Source organism: Corylus avellana, chromosome ca3, assembly GCF_901000735.1.
Source record: "Corylus avellana chromosome ca3, CavTom2PMs-1.0".
Classification (NCBI taxonomy): Eukaryota; Viridiplantae; Streptophyta; class Magnoliopsida; order Fagales; family Betulaceae; genus Corylus; species Corylus avellana.
This window is the reverse complement of record NC_081543.1, coordinates 39,459,186-39,478,534: the sequence shown is the minus strand read 5'-3', so window position 1 is coordinate 39,478,534 and position 19,349 is coordinate 39,459,186. Positions and strand designations below refer to the sequence as shown.

At 35.9% G+C, this 19,349-nt stretch overlaps 1 protein-coding gene across 1 annotated transcript; it reads left to right on the top strand.

Moving 5' to 3' along the window:
• The first annotated feature begins 1,909 nt into the window (after window positions 1–1,909).
• On the top strand, window positions 1,910–19,282 carry LOC132173520 (proteasome activator subunit 4-like). The gene is given in 36 exon segments (XM_059585035.1): window positions 1,910–2,386; window positions 4,444–4,546; window positions 4,678–4,790; window positions 5,627–5,749; window positions 6,440–6,541; window positions 6,632–6,674; window positions 6,676–6,816; window positions 7,321–7,437; window positions 7,538–7,605; window positions 7,711–7,812; window positions 7,903–8,119; window positions 8,325–8,555; window positions 8,645–8,772; window positions 9,057–9,174; window positions 9,274–9,492; window positions 9,572–9,727; window positions 9,898–9,974; window positions 10,067–10,275; window positions 10,543–10,759; window positions 10,854–10,933; window positions 11,027–11,144; window positions 11,231–11,401; window positions 12,686–12,854; window positions 12,930–12,973; window positions 13,066–13,108; window positions 13,185–13,330; window positions 13,573–13,667; window positions 13,794–14,701; window positions 15,605–15,886; window positions 15,975–16,070; window positions 16,552–16,730; window positions 17,168–17,249; window positions 17,459–17,583; window positions 18,292–18,381; window positions 18,872–19,025; window positions 19,129–19,282. Coding segments are annotated over 36 exon segments (5,469 nt in total). The 5' UTR covers window positions 1,910–2,225; the 3' UTR covers window positions 19,171–19,282.
• The last annotated feature ends 67 nt before the right edge of the window (window positions 19,283–19,349 follow it).

The window sequence follows — 19,349 nt, the reverse complement described above, 5'->3', positions numbered from 1 at the left end:
ATTTAAATTCACATTTGCATTGCAGTCATCAGAAGTGTATTTTTTAACCATGAAGTTGGAATACTTGCCATCTTCTCTGTGTTCTGTAGCCTTTCTAAGATTATTGGCTTCTGAAGCCTAAGAAAAGAGCATTATGTTGATGTGACCACCGAATAGTTTTACCAATCACCTTAGGATTTGATTCTCAGTTCAGTTAGTATAAAAATCTTACCAAAAAAAAAAAAAAGAATTTAAAGGATTGTACTGTGATATTCCATCTGCTATTTATTATTCATTTTTTATGTCATAAAGTGCTAGAGAATTTACTTTTGAGTGTTGAGATTATATAAATTGACGTGATATTTGCCTTGTTGGCTACTATAACGCGGACTACTATGTGGAAATTCATTTTTATTTTTATTTTATTTTTTTAAACGGAAATTTGAGGATTTCATTGATTAAAGATCACATGCATAAAGCTCTGCAAAAATTATAGCCACTTGCTATGAGGTTATAAAGTCATAGATACAAACACAAATTCTTATAATCAGATGTTATCTATAACTTCAATCTTTCGCTAACCCATGTACAAATATAGTTAAAGAGCAAATAACCTCTCACACCTAATTATCCAAACCGTGAGAAATAACGCCTCAAACCTAATTATTTTTCATCATTCATAAGGGCAGATTCAGAGAGAAGAAACCTCCTATTCATAACAAAAAATATAAACAAACAACCAGTAAGCAGTTGTAGCGGTCGGGGAGGAGATGAACAGCACAATACGGTAGAAGGTGGACAGATGCATAGTGGAGATGCCGAAGTTGCTGATCACCTATAAACATTAAAAAATTAAAATTAAAAAAAAAAAAGAAAAAAAAGGGGGGAGTGGGAGGGAGAGGGTAGGAGCGGGGAGTAGAAGGAGAAGGGTCCTCCTCTCAAAACTGTTTTATGAGGAATTAACCTTGTGTGTTACCCGAGTAATGATATTCTTCACGTGGCAATTCATATTACTGTTATCATATTTACAAATTGATATAATCTATAAAATATAAACTATCACATAAAAACACAATATTTATTCATTATCATCAAATATAAAACTGCCACGTGAGATTTATTGCAGTCCATTCTTGTGTTAAATATATTCACTTTGCAAAAAGTTTAGACGGCCCATTGTGAACGGGGATCTTGAAGTTTAGAAAAGGTTATACAAAGAGTCAAAGCCCACCACATAAAGTTATCAAACTTTTTTTTTATAGATAAATTAAAAGGTATCAAACTTTTAAGATAGAACTCAATATGAACGATAACGTCAATTAAGCTGACGTTCCCGATGGTTTATTTTAATGGTTTATTTTAACGGCCAGCTTTATTGCCACTCGTAACTCAATAAACAGCCTACCTCGAAAAGAATATGATTTAAAAAAAAAATCTTTTAAATAAATTAGATGGTCAAATTCTGAAGATTTTACTAATTATTTATAATCAAATGATATAAATTGTTATTTCAATATTTATTTTTAATTTCTCTTCAATCTATTATATCTCATTACATTGCAAAATTAAAACAATAAAATATCAACTATTAAATAAATAGAAAATGATCATGATTTTTTTTTTAATCCTATAAAGTGTGATTATTGCTATAATTATTATAAATTTCTCAACAATTCACCTATTAATACATATCATATATTTACAAATTAACGCGATAATTCATATAATATATATTATATCAGCTATTAAAACATATAATTATAAGCTACATTTTTATCCTAGGATTAACATTTTCCGCAGCAACTTGCCGCAAATGTACAAAGATCCAGTCTTCATCTTCCGCCGGCCACCAACATCTCTCTCTCTCTCTCAAGGTCTCAAATTTCTCTAAAGTGTCGGGGCACCCATTTCCCCTTTTTTTTAATGCCCAACTTCTAAAAGCCATTATTAACATCCAGTCGGGCCCTCCGAAGTGAAACAGTGGCCAATAAGCCGCCACCAAAAGCTCCGTTGCCCAATCAAAGAAAGCAATAAAGTGGAAAAAGAGAGAGAAAAAAAAAAAAAAAAAAAAAAATCCCATCAACCCCTTCCCCAAGTCGCAAACTTTCTTGTCGAGAAAGAAAGAGAGAAAAACAAGGACCAACCAGTAATTGTTCACTACCCATTATAAATAGCAGCTGCAGATTGATTTCATTCTTATGCAGTTTGGCGTTTGAGAAATAATTGGCTATAGGAATTACCGAATTATGCATCTCTACAATGCGTGGCTTCCGCCACCGGTGGCCGAAGAGACGAAGAGAGAGAAGGAGTCCTTCTCTCGGGTCGTCAGCTCACTCAGAGCCTCCTTCCGCCCTGATGACCCCGATGCCGTCTACTCCACTCTCAAGTGGATCTCCGTCATCGACCTGTAATGCTTCTCTTTCACTTTTTTCTTTTCTTTAAGTATTTACTACTCATTTGACTCTGAATTCTGGGTCTTATATTTCACTTTTTCAGTATCATTTCCGTTCTGGGTTCGCCCTAATTGGTGTTTATAAAATTTTGATGGTTCTGAATACCCATATGATCAAGAAATGGGTTAGGAAACTCACTCATGGGAATATATCTTTTGGTGATGACATTGTCTATGGAATCATGCTAATTTCACTCCAAAAATGGTCTCAATTTTCTACCAAGTAATTAAGCAATGATCAAGAGCTTTAATGGCATGTGGTTTTTCTGACAAAAGTAATCAAGAAATGATACAAGGTCTTCATAGGGTGTGATTTTTCTAACCAAGTTGTTAAGCGATGATGCGAGAGATTTCTGGGTTGGGTTTTGCCGAAGCGTTGTAGATAATCAACTTGTTTTTTGTTTTCTGATATTGAAAAGAAATGAAAACGTTATCACTGATATGTTAGCTGAAGATTACGCCTTAGCTTGAGTAGGGGAGCAGGGAAACTCGTGAGCCAAGACCTTGATGAATTCTGAACAATTCCTCAGAATTCCATATCTAGCTCTTTTTTTTTTATTAGTAATGTCATATCATTAATAAAGCGCAGAGGGTCGCAACCCTAGAATACAGAAGTATACAAGTGAACCCCTAATAGGAAGAAAAAGAAGTACATAAATTAAAAAAAATCTGCATTAGTAAAAACACGCAAGCTATGATCAGCCACCATCCAAATATATATTGTGTTAAGTAGAAGCTTCCTCAATTCGAACGTCGAAGTCTCAAAATGCCGAGCATTCCTCTCACGCCAAATACACTACATTATACACAATAGAACCATCCTCCAAACGTCCTTGGCTGGACCACCTCCACGCACCGTGCCCTAGCTAGTCAACAAACCCAGAACCCGTCCTAGCATAACCCACTCTACCCCAAACAGAGAAAGAATGTAACTCCTTAATTCTCGTGCGACTTCGCAATGAAGTAAAAGGTGGTCAATGGACTCCCCATTCTTCTTACACGTACAACACCATTCAACAACCACAATATTCCTTTTACGCAAATTATCGTGCTTCAAAATTTCCCCAAGGCTGCTGTTCACACAAAAAATGCCACCCTCGACGGAGCTTTACATAACATATACTCTTCCATGGAAATGAATGTCCAGCTTGGCTATTTAACGCTTTATAGAACGACTTTACTTCAAATTGACCCCTCTTGGAAGGACTCCAAATTGACATGTCCTCCTCGCCATGTCGAACCTGGAAAGAATACAACCTCTCGAAGAAGGAGAGAATCATCTCCATCTCCCAATCTTGGACTAAACGCGTGAAGATGACGTTCCACAGTATAACTCGATCTTGAAGGTTCATGTTATCCACCACCCACGCGTCTTTATGTCGAGCAATACTAAATAAAGCCGGATAACATAGCCACACCCACCGCAAGAAATGGAATTCACAACTATCTAGCTTATAAACCTTACACTTCCAAAGCCATCCTTATTATGCAAACTTTTTGTTAGTGCTGTCACCGTGGATATAAGGTGCTTGGAGGGTTCATCAAGCAATACTAAATAAAGCCGGATAACATAGCCACACCCACTGCAAGAAATGAAATTCACAACTATCTAGCTTATAAACCTTAACACTTCCAAAGCCATCCTTATTATGCAAACTTTCTGTTAGTGCTATCACCGTGGATGTAAGGTGCTTGGAGGGTTCCGTTCATTAGAACGAGGTCTCATGCGCATTAAGGATGGCGTTGTGCCTATATTACTCTATGTCACATTTTTATTTTTCTTCTTCATTACAAGTCATGGGTAATCTTTCATTGTATTTCTGATTGGTGATGTATAGTCTTCTTATTGCCTTTGCTGTCAAATCAATGATTATACCTTTACATACATGGTTTCAAGACACCCATTGTATGCTTCTAGCAGTAATCTTAGCAATAGTTGTGAATTTTGTTTCTTGTTTGGTACATAGTTGTATTGGTCCTTCTAACATAACAGTAATTTATTTCTTATGCAGTTTCATAAAGGCGAAAAGTGAAGTGTCTTTGGAAGACATCTGCACGCTTGTCGAGATAGGTTTAGAATTGTTTATAAAATCGCAAAATAAGCTTTATGCGCAGGTGATCTATTGTATCTTTGAATGAATTTTCTATCTCAAAATAATTTTACTTATCAAAAAAAAAAATTTCTTCTTGTACGGTTCTTTCACTATCTTCTTTCCTTAAATGATGGTTCTGTTTGTATTGAGTAGGTTAGATGGGGAAATATCTTAGTAAGGGTACTTGATAAGTATCGAAAGCAGCTTTCCTTAAAAGTTCAATGGCGGCCTTTGTACGATACTTTGGTTCATACACATTTCACAAGGTGAGTTTTATATAAAAACAATTGTTGTTTTTAATTATTTATTTCTAATTTTTATGAGTTATGTTAAAGTAATAATTAAGTGATTAATTTATCTCTTCCTATCAGCTTAAGTTTTTGGGATAAGTGGTGATTTAATATGGTATCAGAGCCAGAGGTCCTGAAATCGAACCTAGACTTCGTCAATTTAACCCTATTTAAATTAAGTTAAATATTTCACGCATTGGGCCTCACCTATTAAAAGGGAGTTTGAGCCCACACATGAGGGGGAATGTTAAAGTAATGATTAAGTGATTAAATTTACCTCTTCTTGTCAACTTAAGCTTTTGGGATAAGTGGTAATTTAATAAGTTAAAAATGTATTGTCTTTCTGCAATAAATTGGTTAAGTTACAATAATTTATTATCCTCCCCCTAGGGTAAGATGTGGTGTGGAGGGTGAGGTCATCTATTCAAGAACCGTTCACTGTTTTTGTAAATTACCAACCCAAAAGAGAAAAGCAATGATTTATTATGAACCCGCCTATTTGTGCCCTTAAACCATTTGATGCTTTAAAGCCAATAACTTCACAGTAAAAACTTGCGAACAGCAGTTCTGTATCTATTTTACAGAGTAAAGGCTTAATGATGATGTATTGTCTATTGCTGACTTAAATTCTTTGTTTTTGCTTTCATACTTCTTTGTATTACCTTTGGCTTAATGGTTAACCTTTTCTTGACCTGTCAACAATTGTTTGATGATTCACTACAATGGAATGGTGTATATAATATCTTTTATCTTGTTCTTCTTAGTTTTGGAAAGTTTATATGCTGATGACTTTAGATATGAATGTTTTACAGGAATCCCGGTCCAGAAGGGTGGAGATTGAGACAGAGACATTTTGTGACTATAACTTGCCTTGTTCGATCTTGCCGGAGTTTTTTCCCTCAAGGTTCTGCCTTTGAGATATGGTCTGAGTTTAGGTTAGTGCTTTGAGGATCTCTCTCTTTAATTTTGTTAATCTGTCTGAAATCCATAATGTTATTTTTGAATTTCTTAATTCATCAGTAAGATCTTTTTGCTTTTCATATTATTTTTGGATGATGTCAAAGGGAATTACACACTGTTCTGCCTCTTTTAAGTTAAATCTTGCATATATTTAGTGTTTTTGACCTTTGGCTTTTTACATGGTAACAGAATGACCTTGAAGCGGATGTATTTAGCACTTAGTTTTAGATTTATAGCTACACCACATAAATACACACTTCTCCAGTGGACTTATATTGTTTTAATAGAAACATTATACAACCAAATGGTTTGGTTTTAAAAACAATCAAATAAGTCAATTTGATCATTTCAAGTTTGATTTTTTTCCAATGTTTAAACCCTCCTGCAGTCCCTGATGTTCAACCTTTGACGTTCAAACAACAGAAAAAGGGAAGCATGAATAGATATCAAAGTTGTCAATGTGGTCAAAATAGGCTTTAAATTTCTTGAACCTTCCTACTATAGTTAATTTCTAGTCTTCATCCTAGGAATGTTAAGATGTGGACTGTCACACCTCCTCCCACTTGAATTGGGTTCTTGGCTTGGTCATAACAGTAAAAGCTCTTCAGTGGCTCTTTTCCTTTTTTTGACTTTGTTGCTTTCCATCTGATGAAACAAACCTGCAGATCTTTATTGGAAAATCCATGGCATAACACATCCTTTGAAGGATCTGGGTTTGTGAGACTGTTTCTTCCTACAAATTTGGACAACCAGGACTTTTTTTCACGGTAAGGAGCACTTATTTTTGAGAACTCTTATTCTTTATGGTTTTTGACGACTTATTTGGAAAAATCACCTTCATATTGTTTGCATGGCAGTGATTGGATTACATCCTGTATAGACCTGTGGGACTCGATACCAAATGTGGGACTCGATACCAAATTGCCAATTCTGGAACGGTCAGTGGGTGGCCCTAGTAGCTCGTGTTATAAAGCACTCCAACTTTATCGACTGGGAGTGTTTCTTACCCAAACTTTTTGCGAGATACTTAAATATGTTTGAGGTGAGTGTGAATTGTCTGAGTAATGTTGAGTATGTATTGAGATTGTTAGATTTAGGGGTGCCTAGCATATGCATGAGTTGTGCGGTTGAACTTAATTTGCTTCTAACTGAAGCTCGTCATAAAGGAAGTAGAAGTACATATTGACTGACATTTTAGATCTTTGATACCTCAACCTGGCTTGTAATAAGAGCAAGACTAGTTAAATAATTCTACTGAATTGTTCTGAGGAAGGCTGTTCTTATATATAAATTTCACACAACTGAGTTTTCAATGGGTGCATGCACTAATCACTGGCTTTCCATTGATTATGCATCAAGAATGTCAAAGTAACCAAATCATGCCTGTGTTTGCTCCTACAAGATGCCCTGAAATAATACGGTTTACCTGCACACTGCTGCTACTGCTTCTGCTATTATTGCTAATAAGATTTATCATTTGTTGTTGTTTTTAGTATTATTTGTATGAAGTACACTAATATGGCCTCATCCTATTTGTAAACCACAGGTTCCTGTGGCAAATGGAACTGGATCAGTTCCTTATTCTGTGGATGTTCCCAGAAACACAAGGTTCTTGTTCTCCAATAAAGCAGTCTCCCCAGCAAAGGCCATTGCAAAATCAATTGTAAGATTGTTGAACTGTGGAATACATTTTTCTCTTTTCATGAATTGGTCCATAGTTCCTTAAGATATTGGTATCTGAAACTTTTTAATTTCAATGGCAGGTGTATCTATTAAAACCTGGTAGTTCGATGCAAGATCATTTTGAGAAATTGGTCAACCTCTTGGAACAGTTTGTTAACTCATATTCTAATGATCATATTAGTTTCTTTTTCTAAGCATGTGAGTTGGTCCTAATTTTTGTTTGTCGGTTATTTACTGGTGCTTATTGTTGTAGATATTACCATCCTTCCAATGGTGGTCGTTGGACATATTCATTGGAACGCTTTTTGTTCCATTTGGTAACACAATTTCAGAAACGCCTACTGCATGAGCAACAGTAAGAATCACCTGCTTGATGATGTGAGATCCATTCTTCACATGCTTTGGCACATTTTCTGTTCTTTCTACTAAATTACTGTTATTATAGGAACATGGAAAACAGTACACAGCCCGAACTGTGTCTAGGAAGATCAGAAAGGAAATATTTTGTCAATGTGGTGCTGAAGCTTATTGATCGTGGTCAATATAGCAAAAATGAACATCTATCTGAGACAGTTGCTGCGGCAACTTCTATTTTGTCTTATGTGGAGCCCTCTTTGGTTCTTCCTTTTGTGGCATCTCGATTTCATATGGCCTTGGAGACGGTAAGTAGCGGTGCATGTATTATTTCTTTACTTCACAGAATTGCTTAAACTTTATATGATCACCTGCAGTTGTCCCTCACAGAAAACACCTGTTCTTCTGTCATACAATTTCAAATTGATATTGTTGTGAGCAAAGTTCACTCCTTTAGGATCTACTTGTTTCAGCAAACTAACTTCTATTTCATCAACTTTTATCTCTAGTCAGATGACTGCCACCCACCAGCTGAAAATTGCGGTGATGTCAGTTGCATTTGTTGGGCGTTCACTATTTCTCACTTCCCATTCAGCTTCAGTAGATCCGGTAGATATTGATGGCGGGGACATGTTCCCTGATCTTTTGATGGTTTCATTGTCTAATGCATTACTTGGTATGGATGCCAATGATCCTCCTAAAACCTTGGCAACCATGCAATTGATTGGTTCAATTTTTTCCAATGTAAGCACACAAGCCCCTAATGTTCTTAAACTACTTGATTCATATGCCCATAGTTTGTAAATGGTTTTACTAATCCATTATACCTGCAGTTGGCTTCTTCGGATGATAATACAGATGAGTTGTCATTCATGCCTATGATTCGCTTTTCTGAATGGCTTGATGAGTTCTTATGTCGCTTATTTTCCTTGCTACTGCACTTGGAACCCAGCAGTGTTACGTGAGTGTTGGCATTCAGTTCCCCCATCTCTTCTCTTTGTGCATTTTTTTTTTTTTTTGCCTATAACAAGTTCAAATTATATTAGATCTACATTATCATCCTCTTTTTTGGCCTTTGTGTTGAAATAATCGGTTACAGGTGCTTGCTCTTTTTCCTTGTTCCTTATATTGCTGGACGTTTTCACTTGTATACTGTCTGTGTATTTGGGTTGAGTCTCTTGCGCTTTTAATAAAATTGCATTACAAAAATAAATAAATAAATAAAGTTGGTTCCTGGTGCTGCAGGAATGAAGGCCTACATTCATCTTCAACATCAGGAACTTTTCTGGTTGATCATGGTCCGTACTACTATTGCATGCTTGAAATCCTGCTTGGGAGACTTTCGACATCACTGTATAATCAGGTATAATTTCTTGAGTACAGGTCTTCAATTCAATTGATTTTATACTATAAATATTTGGAAAAAGATTCTGGTCTAAGCTTTTCCTTGTATCACTTGCAGGCTTTGAAGAAAATTTCTAAGTTTGTCAAGACAAATATTCTTCCTGGGGCAATTGCAGAGGTTGGACTGCTTTGTTGTGCATGTGTTCATTCGAACCCAGAAGAGGCAGTTACACACCTTATTGAGCCAATTTTGTTGTCTGTTATATCCTCTTTAAAAGGAATGCCGGTTACAGGATTTGGAGGAAGAGGAGCTTCCGATGCCTGCCTTTCAACAAAGGTATTTCTCTTGTGAATGGTGCATGTTATATGAATGCACCTAATTTTTTGTTGTAAAAGTAAAATTGTTTTCTTTCCAGGCAAAACCAACACTTTCTCCAGCTCTCGAAACAACAATCGATTATCAATTGAAAATAATATCAGTTGCCATCAGTTATGGAGGTCCTGCTCTTCTCCGTTACAAGGATCAGTTTAAAGAAGCTATTGTTTCTGCTTTTGATTCTCCATCTTGGAAGGTATCATATCTTTTCTGTGGCTGATTAAAGTACCTGCACAATTGAAAACTCTCCATCAATACACAATTGTGTCTAAATAGGATGCTAGCTGAAGAGGTGCTCAATGGTCTCATAAGTCTATGGTTTCATGGAAGTCTCATTCTTTAAGATTTTTTTTGGACATATGACAGGTCAATGGAGCTGGTGATCATCTTCTTCGGTCCCTTCTTGGGAGCCTGGTTCTTTATTATCCAATTGATCAGTACAAGTGTGTTTTTTATCTTGTTGTACATTGTTGCATCTATATTCTTGTTTTCTTACTCACGTGAAAATGAGAATTTTAAAATTTTGGATTCCTAGGTGCATTTTCCGTCATCCTCAGGCTTCTGAACTAGAGGAGTGGATCAGCACAAAAGATTATTCCTATGATGAACGGCCAATGGGCCCCAAGTGGCATATTCCGAGTGATGAAGAAGTTCATTTTGCAAATGAACTTTTGGACCTTCATCTTAAATCAGCCTTGGATGATCTTTTGACTATGTGCCAATCTAAAATCCATTCTGAACCTGGTAATACAGTCATACCCCAGGAAAACTTTTCTCTTAACCTGACTAATGTGGTAGTGAAGTAATTGTTACTCTGAGCATAGATTCTTAGCTGAGTCAAAAGACAGGAAATAGTTGTGTTCATTAATTCTTCATTATTAATTTTTGTATATATGCCACTTTATTTGGATTTTTCAATTTCCACTGCATCCAAATAAACATGGACAGATATTTCTTCTATTTAAGCATATTTGTCCTTTACTGACAATTTACATGCAATTTGTCACCCAGGAGATGAGAAAGAGCACTTGAAAGTGACTCTTTTGCGTATCGATTCCTCATTGCAAGGTGTATTGTCTTGTTTGCCTGATTTCAGACCATCCTCCAGGAATGCAATGGTTGAAGATCCAGATCACATTAATTTCTTAATAGCTGGAGCCACTGGTTCAAGTGTTGGATGCACTCAACTGCGGGAAAAAGCTGCTGAGATTGTACATGCAGCTTGCAAGTAATGTTTAAATTTCAGTTTTCCTGTGGGTATCAATCCTTCTAGTTGCCTGGATCTGATTTTCTGAATCTCATTCATCTTTTGCATCAAACAGATACTTATTAGAGGAAAAGTCTGATGACAGCATTTTGTTGATACTCATTATTCGTATTATGGATGCTTTAGGGAACTATGGTAATGCACAGCTTCAACCCCAAACCAACCCCTGGGGCACCCTTTCCCTGTAGGCCTGTCTCTTATCTATTATTTTCTATTTGTGTCACACAGGAAGTTTGGAATATGATGAGTGGTCAAATCACAGGCAGGCTTGGAAGTTGGAATCTGCTTCCATAATTGAACCTCCGATTAATTTTATTGTGTCATCTCATTCTAAGGGAAAGAGAAGGTGAAGGCTTTCATCATTGGATACTCGTTTATCAATGAGATATGCATGAATAGCTGAGCATTCATAACCTTGATCTTCCATTTCAGGCCAAGGTGGGCGCTTATTGACAAGGCGTACATGCACAGTACATGGAGATCCTCACAATCAACGTACCATCTATTCCGTACGAGTGGGAATTTCCATCCATCAGACCATCTGATTCTTTTGATGGATGATCTTCTCAATCTATCTTTGCATAGTTATGAAACTGTTCGCGTGTGAGTCCACTGTCTTCTTTGACCTCTTATATGACAAAGATCTTCTAAATCTTATTATCTATTTTGAATGCAATGCGACTGTTGTTGCAGACATAATGCACATTTTGCTTCTAGTTATCCATTTAAATAGGATAATTTAGACTCCTACATTGGATTTTGATCAATAATAATCATGAAAAGGAAAGGTTACAGCATTGTTCTAGAAGCAATATCAACAAAGGCAATGAAACTTGTTACAAGACACTGCCTACAACCCACGTGTAGATGTACATAAGATGAAGTCTTTTGTAGTTACTTCCAAATAATGTTTCAAATATATTAAAACAATGACCATAGATACAATAAATTGATGGCAGCATCCTGATAGATACAATATTTTATGAGCCTGGCAGTTTTAGTGAAAGTTTGAATTTTATTGAATATTGACGAACTTGGACTTATTATGCTGTATGTTTTTCAGTACATCTTAGAATCTGGTATGCCCATGTACTTTCAAGTTTGTATGTGTTCACCATTTGTTTTGTTTCTTCATCCAACGAGTTACTTCGACATTCATGTTAAACTACGATATAAAACACAGCTGTCAAAAAATTATTATTTTCTGTTAGTAATCGTAATCGTAATATCATTAAAGGAGCATCCTAAGTACACATGAAGTATAAAAGAGATACACCTATCCAGAAAAGGAAAGAGAATTTAGAAAATCATGATGATTAGGCAAATTAACAAAGTCAAGAGCAACTGTCCAGTGGAAAAGAGTATTGAGGAAGAAAAACTTTGGCTCCACCATTGTCTTCTCATAGTCTTCAAAACTTTTATAATTTATTTTCCCTCGAAGGCACCACATTAAGCAGGATAGAACCATCTTCCACACTGCTGAACTCTGAAGACTGCCCATGGTGAGGATCTTTCCTAGAGCAGCCAACCAAACAAAAAATGCCACTCTCATGTGTACTCTCATGGGGAAAATTGTAGAAAGATCTAACGTAAGTATTTATGAACATTGTAGAAAGATCTAATGTAAGTATTTTGGACGAGGACAACTTGGGGAAGAAATAGAAACGGATAGAAAGAGCTTGTTTCTTTTTTTGGGTGGGGGGGGGATTTGGTTAAAAATTGTGAATGGTCCGTCGCGGTTGTTGTTGGGTTGAATTCTTAGGGTATCTCTGTGTCATTGTATGCATGTATTTATTATAACATTGTGATTGTGACAGCAGTTGATTTTCTGAGCTTTTGAGATTGTGTTTTATGATATCTGATTTAATATTTTGACATGTTTTCCAGGCTTGCTGGAAAATCTCTACTGAAGATGATAAAGAGATGGCCATCTATGATTTCAAAGTGTGTTATCTCTCTGGCTGAGAATTTACGGAACCCTGACTCTCCAGAATGTGCAGTGCTAGGTTCCTGTGCAGTCCTTACCTCACAAACAATTCTCAAGCATTTGACAACGGTAGTCATTCAGGACCACGTGCTCAAAATAATTTTAAGAAATGACTTTTTCTGATATATTTTCTTTTATTTACAGGATCCAAAGTCGTTCTCTTCATTTATCCTTGGGATTCTCTCCAGGTAAATCTACATTTCTTTTGGTTTTAGATTGTTAAATGGTGAAAAAATTTCATACGAACTGTGTCTGACCTTCCTTTACTTCTACTTAAAAGCTCACATCATGAATCACTGAAAGCTCAAAAAGCAATCAATGAGGTAAAATACCCCATCAGAAAATTTGGAGTATGTGGTTGTGGATTCTGTTTTTTAACATTATCTATGTGCCCAACAGTTATTTGTCAAATACAACATCTACTTTGCTGGAGTATCTAGAAGCATTTTCAGGACATCAAACAATGACGTGGACGGACCAGATTTTGAAGATTTGGTTTCTCAAATTGGTTCTATGAGTTTTGATTCCAATGGTTTGCATTGGCGGTAAATATCTGATTATCTGGAAATTTTTTTCAAGTTTCTTTATATGAGCTGAAGTTGGTTAAGTCTATTCCCTTTTATGATCTGTTGTGGTTTGCTGTGTGAACTCTAATCAATTAATGTAAATGATATCTGGGTGGTTGAGTTTCATAGAAATTTTACTCGCTTAGAGTTTGATGGCTGTTCTAGATATAGGGTAAATTTTGTAAAAATTGATGATATAGGCTTAATTGTCTTCTTGTCAGGTATAATCTAATGGCTAACAGAGTTATGCTCCTGTTGGCTATGGCATCTAGGAATGACCCAAATGCCTCTCCGAAGATATTGAGTGAAACTGCTGGTCAGTTCATATTCCTTGCTGAGTCAGGGATTGACTCTTTTCTTCTCAATCACAGCCATGCAATTATTTGAGTGCAAATATCTCATTTTAAACTTTTAAAAACGTTTCATGTTAAAACCCTTACAGGTCACTTCTTGAAGAATTTGAAAAGTCAACTACCTCAGACAAGAATACTGGCAATTTCAGCCCTAAATATGCTGCTAACGGATTCACCTTATAAACTGTCAGCTGAGGATCAGTCTGGCTCTTCTGCTTCCGGGGACTTACAGGAAAGTACAAAATCATCCATTGAAGGAGCTTTAACTAAAATTTTTCAGGAAGAGGGTTTCTTTAATGAGTCATTGAATTGTCTTTCCCATGTTCACATAATCACTGATTCTGAGAGCACATCTTCCAGAGGAAATCATGGAAATTCATCTTTTCAGAGCCTAGCAGATAAATCAATCACCCTTTTTTATTTTGACTTTTCTGCGTCATGGCCACGGACTCCTAGTTGGATTTCTTTATTAGGAAGTGATACCTTCTACTCAAGTTTTGCCCGGATTTTTAAGCGGTTAATACAAGAATGTGGCATGCCTGTTTTAGTCGCACTTAAAAGTTCATTGGAGGAGTTTGCAAATGCCAAGGAGAGGTCTAAGCAGTGTGTTGCTGCTGAAGCACTGGCTGGGGTGTTGCATTCGGATGTCAATGGTCTTTTAGGAGCATGGGACAGCTGGTTGATGGTCCAGTTGCAGAAAATCATTTCAGCACAATCAGTGGAATCAGTACCTGAGTGGGCAGCTTGTATACGTTATGCAGTTACTGGAAAAGGAAAATATGGAACAAGAGTTCCTCTTCTGAGGCAACAAATTCTAGATTGTTTGGCTGATCCATTACCTGCAACAGCAACTACCACCATGGTAGCCAAGCGCTATGCTTTTCTATCAGCTGCACTTATAGAAATATCCCCACCGAAAATGCCAGCAGCTGAGTTACAGCTCCATAATAAACTTCTGCAAGAGCTGCTTGGTAATATGTGCCATTCATCAGCCCAAGTAAGCATTCCTCTTCATAGGTCGCCAATTTTCTGGTCAAACTTTTGTTGTGTTTTGTGTGTGTATGTATGTATGTAGCCCCTATTTATTTATTTCTAATATACTGATGAAAAGGTTAATAAAATATTATCACAAACTCTTAGTAGCCTTCAGTTTTTTGGGTTATCTCTTGTATGCATCTTGTGTACTAGAGTTGCGCATCTTTGCACTTTTTAATGAATTGCATTACTTATCAAAATAAAAGTTTTTCATGGAAGTTTGTTGCTGGATTATCTGTATAAAAATTATAATATAGAGTGGTCATAGTGCAAATATTTTAAGCAACTATTTTTTTTCAGTAGTCCTCTTATGGACATGGCTGTCTCTTTATTCTTTTTCTAGCCAAAAATGAAAAATAGATTAAGAACATGAGTGTATCATTGTGGCTTCTTCAAATAGGAAAAAGAAAAAAGTTATCATGGATAAATTTTAAACCATTATGTGAAAAGGAATGCAATAACTTGAGTAGCTAGGTTGTGGACTTCTTATACAATTTACATTTTTTTCTCCTTTATTTTCTGTTCTAAATAGAAATAGATATGAAACAGATTTTCATTTTCAGTTATGGTTGAAAGAACTGTGGAGAGATTGGACGAGGGTAGTTAAATCAATAATGTGTGTTTGATCCTCCTATTATCTTAGCCTTCTTGTATGTCTTGACTGCACTTAGTTTCTGACAAATCTTTCCTGCTCATTGTCCTTTGATCTAGTATCAGAGAAGGAAGAACAAAAAATTGTGTCATTATTGTTATGAAAAAAATTAACAATCATAAGTTTATTCTTCATCCTTGTATTTTAGGAGTTTTTATTATTTTCTTTCTCATATTGATGCTTGACTTTTGATGCATGTTTTATGTGGGACAGGTAAGGGAAGCTATAGGTGTTACCCTTTCTGTTTTGTGCTCTAACATTCGGCTTTATGCATCGTCTGATCTTGATCATTCACATGAAGGGGGAAATAGTAATGTTAATTACCAACTTAAAGAGGGAAGTTGGGTTCAGTTTCTAATAGAACGAGCATCTGAACTGGTAATGAATATTCAGAATACCAGTCAGTCTGACAATTCGGAGATCCCAACAGATGTAAGAGATCAAAATGGGCATTTGAATGGAGATTCAAAAGATGATGTCAAATGGATGGAAACGGTACTAATTTTTAGAAATAGTTTCTATTGAATCTCCTTTAACTAATAAACTCTTTTACTCATTAATCTATTTTTCCTATTGTGCGTAGCTATTCCATTTTATCATCTCGTCTTTGAAGTCTGGGAGATCTTCATGTTTGCTAGATGTGATCGTGGGACTTCTTTATCCTGTAATTTCCTTGCAGGTATGTTCGGTACCTGTTTGATTATGTTCATATTTCTTGTCTGATTTGCCTTGGAGACTACTCTTTGGTTCTGAAATTCATAAGCTTTTGATATTGTTCTTGTTTCTATCCCTTTTAGTTTAGACTAAAAAGGTTAGTGTTGACCATTATGCCAGAGAGAAAATCTGGAACTAATTTTTCCTTGACCAGGAGTAATATTGATAGAATTCCATGGAGACAAATGATGCAGACGGGGGAGACTATATAGTGATATGTGATATAGATATTAGGATGAAGTCGATGGCACTTTCTGATCTTTAACATCTATGACTCCTACAAAATTAAATGGGTTTCTTTTCAATTGCATATCAATTTTTTTGAGATATTTACTGCAGAAACAAGCTGCTCGAGAATTCATTTTTTGGTCTTGATTTGCATCATGATGCCAAGTAGGTTGGGCATCACGACTTCATATCTGAAAAAATGTCATTGCTTTCTGAAGGAAACATCAAATAAAGATTTGTCAACATTGGCCAAGGTAGCTTTTGAACTATTAAAATGGAGGATTTTCTGGGACCCTCATCTCCAGGAGGCTGTAGCTGTGATTCTTTCTTCAGCCAATGATTCTAACTGGAGGACTAGATCTGCGACACTGACTTATCTCCGAACTTTTATGTATAGGTATGGATTTGGTTTTGTTCTATTGTTTCATTTTTGTATTGCTTTTTTTTTTTGGTTGGGGGGAGGTGGGGGTTGATTTTTCCTGATATGTATGGAATGTCATGTCTCAGATAATTTTTGCTTCAGGAAGTTAGATATAGGAGTGTCCATATTTTGTCACATGAGCATATGTGCTTCATAAAATGTCATTTATACATGATGGGTGACCTCTTGGGGAGTCCTCATGTTGCACCCCTTGTTTATTCATAAAAAAAAAAAAAAAATGTCATTTATAGAGGAAGATTAAAATTTTTGGTCCTTTTTGTTCTTTGTTTATTTCTAGTTTCCTTTTCCTGTTCTGCTTTTTATGATATCTTGTGTAGTGTCAGTTCTGACTTGAAGAGGAATTTTCACTTTGATGCACATGAAAATAAAATTGTCTAATCTCTTTGTGACAGGCATACTTTCATTCTCTCACGTGTGGAGAAAGATAAAATCTGGAGCACTGTGGAAAAGCTACTCATAGACAATCAAGTGGAGGCAAGTTCCTTGCAGAATAGTTTTCTTTTGAGGAAAGTTTCAAATTTTGGGGCTTCACCATTGGGAGAACCCCCTCTAAATAGTATTAAGTTCCTGGCCTCGTGCTTAAAGGAAAAGTAATGTTGAATACTGGGTGTGGTATGATCCATGTTGAAGCAAGGGGTAGGATTTTGTTGCTTTCAACTTTATTAAGCTAATTTCTGGCTCAGGTAAGAGAGCATGCTGCAGCAGTTCTAGCCGGCCTAATGAAGGGTGGGGATGAAGATCTAGCTAGAGATTTTCGTGACAGAGCCTATTTGAAGGCAAATGATCTTCAAAGGAAGAGAAAGCGGAGGTTAGTTTTCATGTTTCTGAAGTCCTATAATTGTTTAAGTAATGTACCTTCTCAATGCGGGGACAACATTCATGTATCTGTGCTTCTATGCAAACAACAGTTTCTATGTATTCATTTTTAGGATATGCATGTCTTGATTACATATGGTGTACACAGGAAAACTCATCTGCTTGTAATCTGCTTGCATATCATAAAAGTTTTCTTTCTACTAGTAAGGTTCTGTTTGTTTCATTTATCTTGAAATCAGAGGACAGATTAAAGCAAACATCTGGTACTATGAAGAGGGTGACCAATGCAAACCGGGCTCATTAATGCCTTAAAAAGAAGAAGAATCTTTCTTATTTATCATTTTAGAAAGTATATATTAGTAAAGTAATTGATCAAATCTCCTAATAGTTTTAGGATCAGAATGCATCGTGCAAACACATAATGTCAATACATCCATGGTTCGACATCCAATGTGAAGAAATCTGTACTCATCTGCATGGATTTTAAAGTACTAGTTGTTTGCCTCATGACATTGATGACACTTATAAAGTTAACACAAAACACATATTAACCAGAAAGTATACTATTTATGTACATTTCATGCATTAATATGTATGAATTCACATGTTTTAGGCATGTTTGCGATCTGTATTTAGTCATAGTACTAGGTTTTCCATTTATAGTTTTGTGTTCTGATCAATATATAATATATGAATGCAGAAATTTTTCTGGTCACTCCATAGCCTCTATACATGGCACTGTACTTGCTTTGGCGGCTTCTGTGTTATCAGCCCCTTATGACATGCCCAGGTATGTTCTTTTGAGTATAATTTGATTTTAGAAATATGATGTAACAAGTTAAAATATGCACAAAGAATGATGATGTGTATGTTACTAGTGACAAAATATTGCCAACACCTAATCATGAAGGATCTTACTTAAAGCTGCCTCATGTTGGGTTTGGTAGGAAAATATGGCGAGTCCAATTTTTCTAAATCCACCAGCCTGTTATTATTAAAATTGGATTTTGAAAAGCTAATAGTTGCTATCGTTGACCAATAAAGGGTGGGTTGTTGTCTTATAATTCAAATTTGAAATTCCAAGTACCCATAAATTGATGAAGCTTTGATTGGTCAAGTATGACCATATAGCAATTGAGTTTTAATTCTGCTCTATGGTCTCATTGAGGGATGGGGCACCCAATTGAAATCTGTAGTGGATTTTGTTGATTTTAATTGATGCTTCCATTCTAAATGATACATTAATTCTTTAACGGCATTCATTTTGTATTTTCTTTCAGTTGGTTGCCTGAGCATGTCACATTATTAGCTCGATTTGCTGGGGAGCCATCACCTGTAAAATCTACGGTTACAAAAGCGGTTGCGGAGTTCCGGCGGACCCATGCAGATACATGGAATGTTCAGAAAAATTCATTTACTGAAGAGCAACTTGAGGTAACTCCATAGAAACATTACACCTCCAAGAACTCTTGCTCTATGTCAGAATATTTGATCATTGGTTCTGTTTCCTGAAATTATTCTTCTTTGTCACTTGCAGGTTCTGGCTGATACAACCGCTTCATCATCTTATTTTGCTTGATCTACATTGTATTTTTAGTAAGAGAAAAGGTATAGTTGAAACACAAATAAGTTGGAACTAGGAACAAGAAAGTATGTTGAAACTAAGAGAAACGATATATTTGCTTTATTTACATGTTGATCTTTATATTTTTGCAATAAGATGTTAATGTTTATCCATCAAGTAGGGATTCCTGCCTC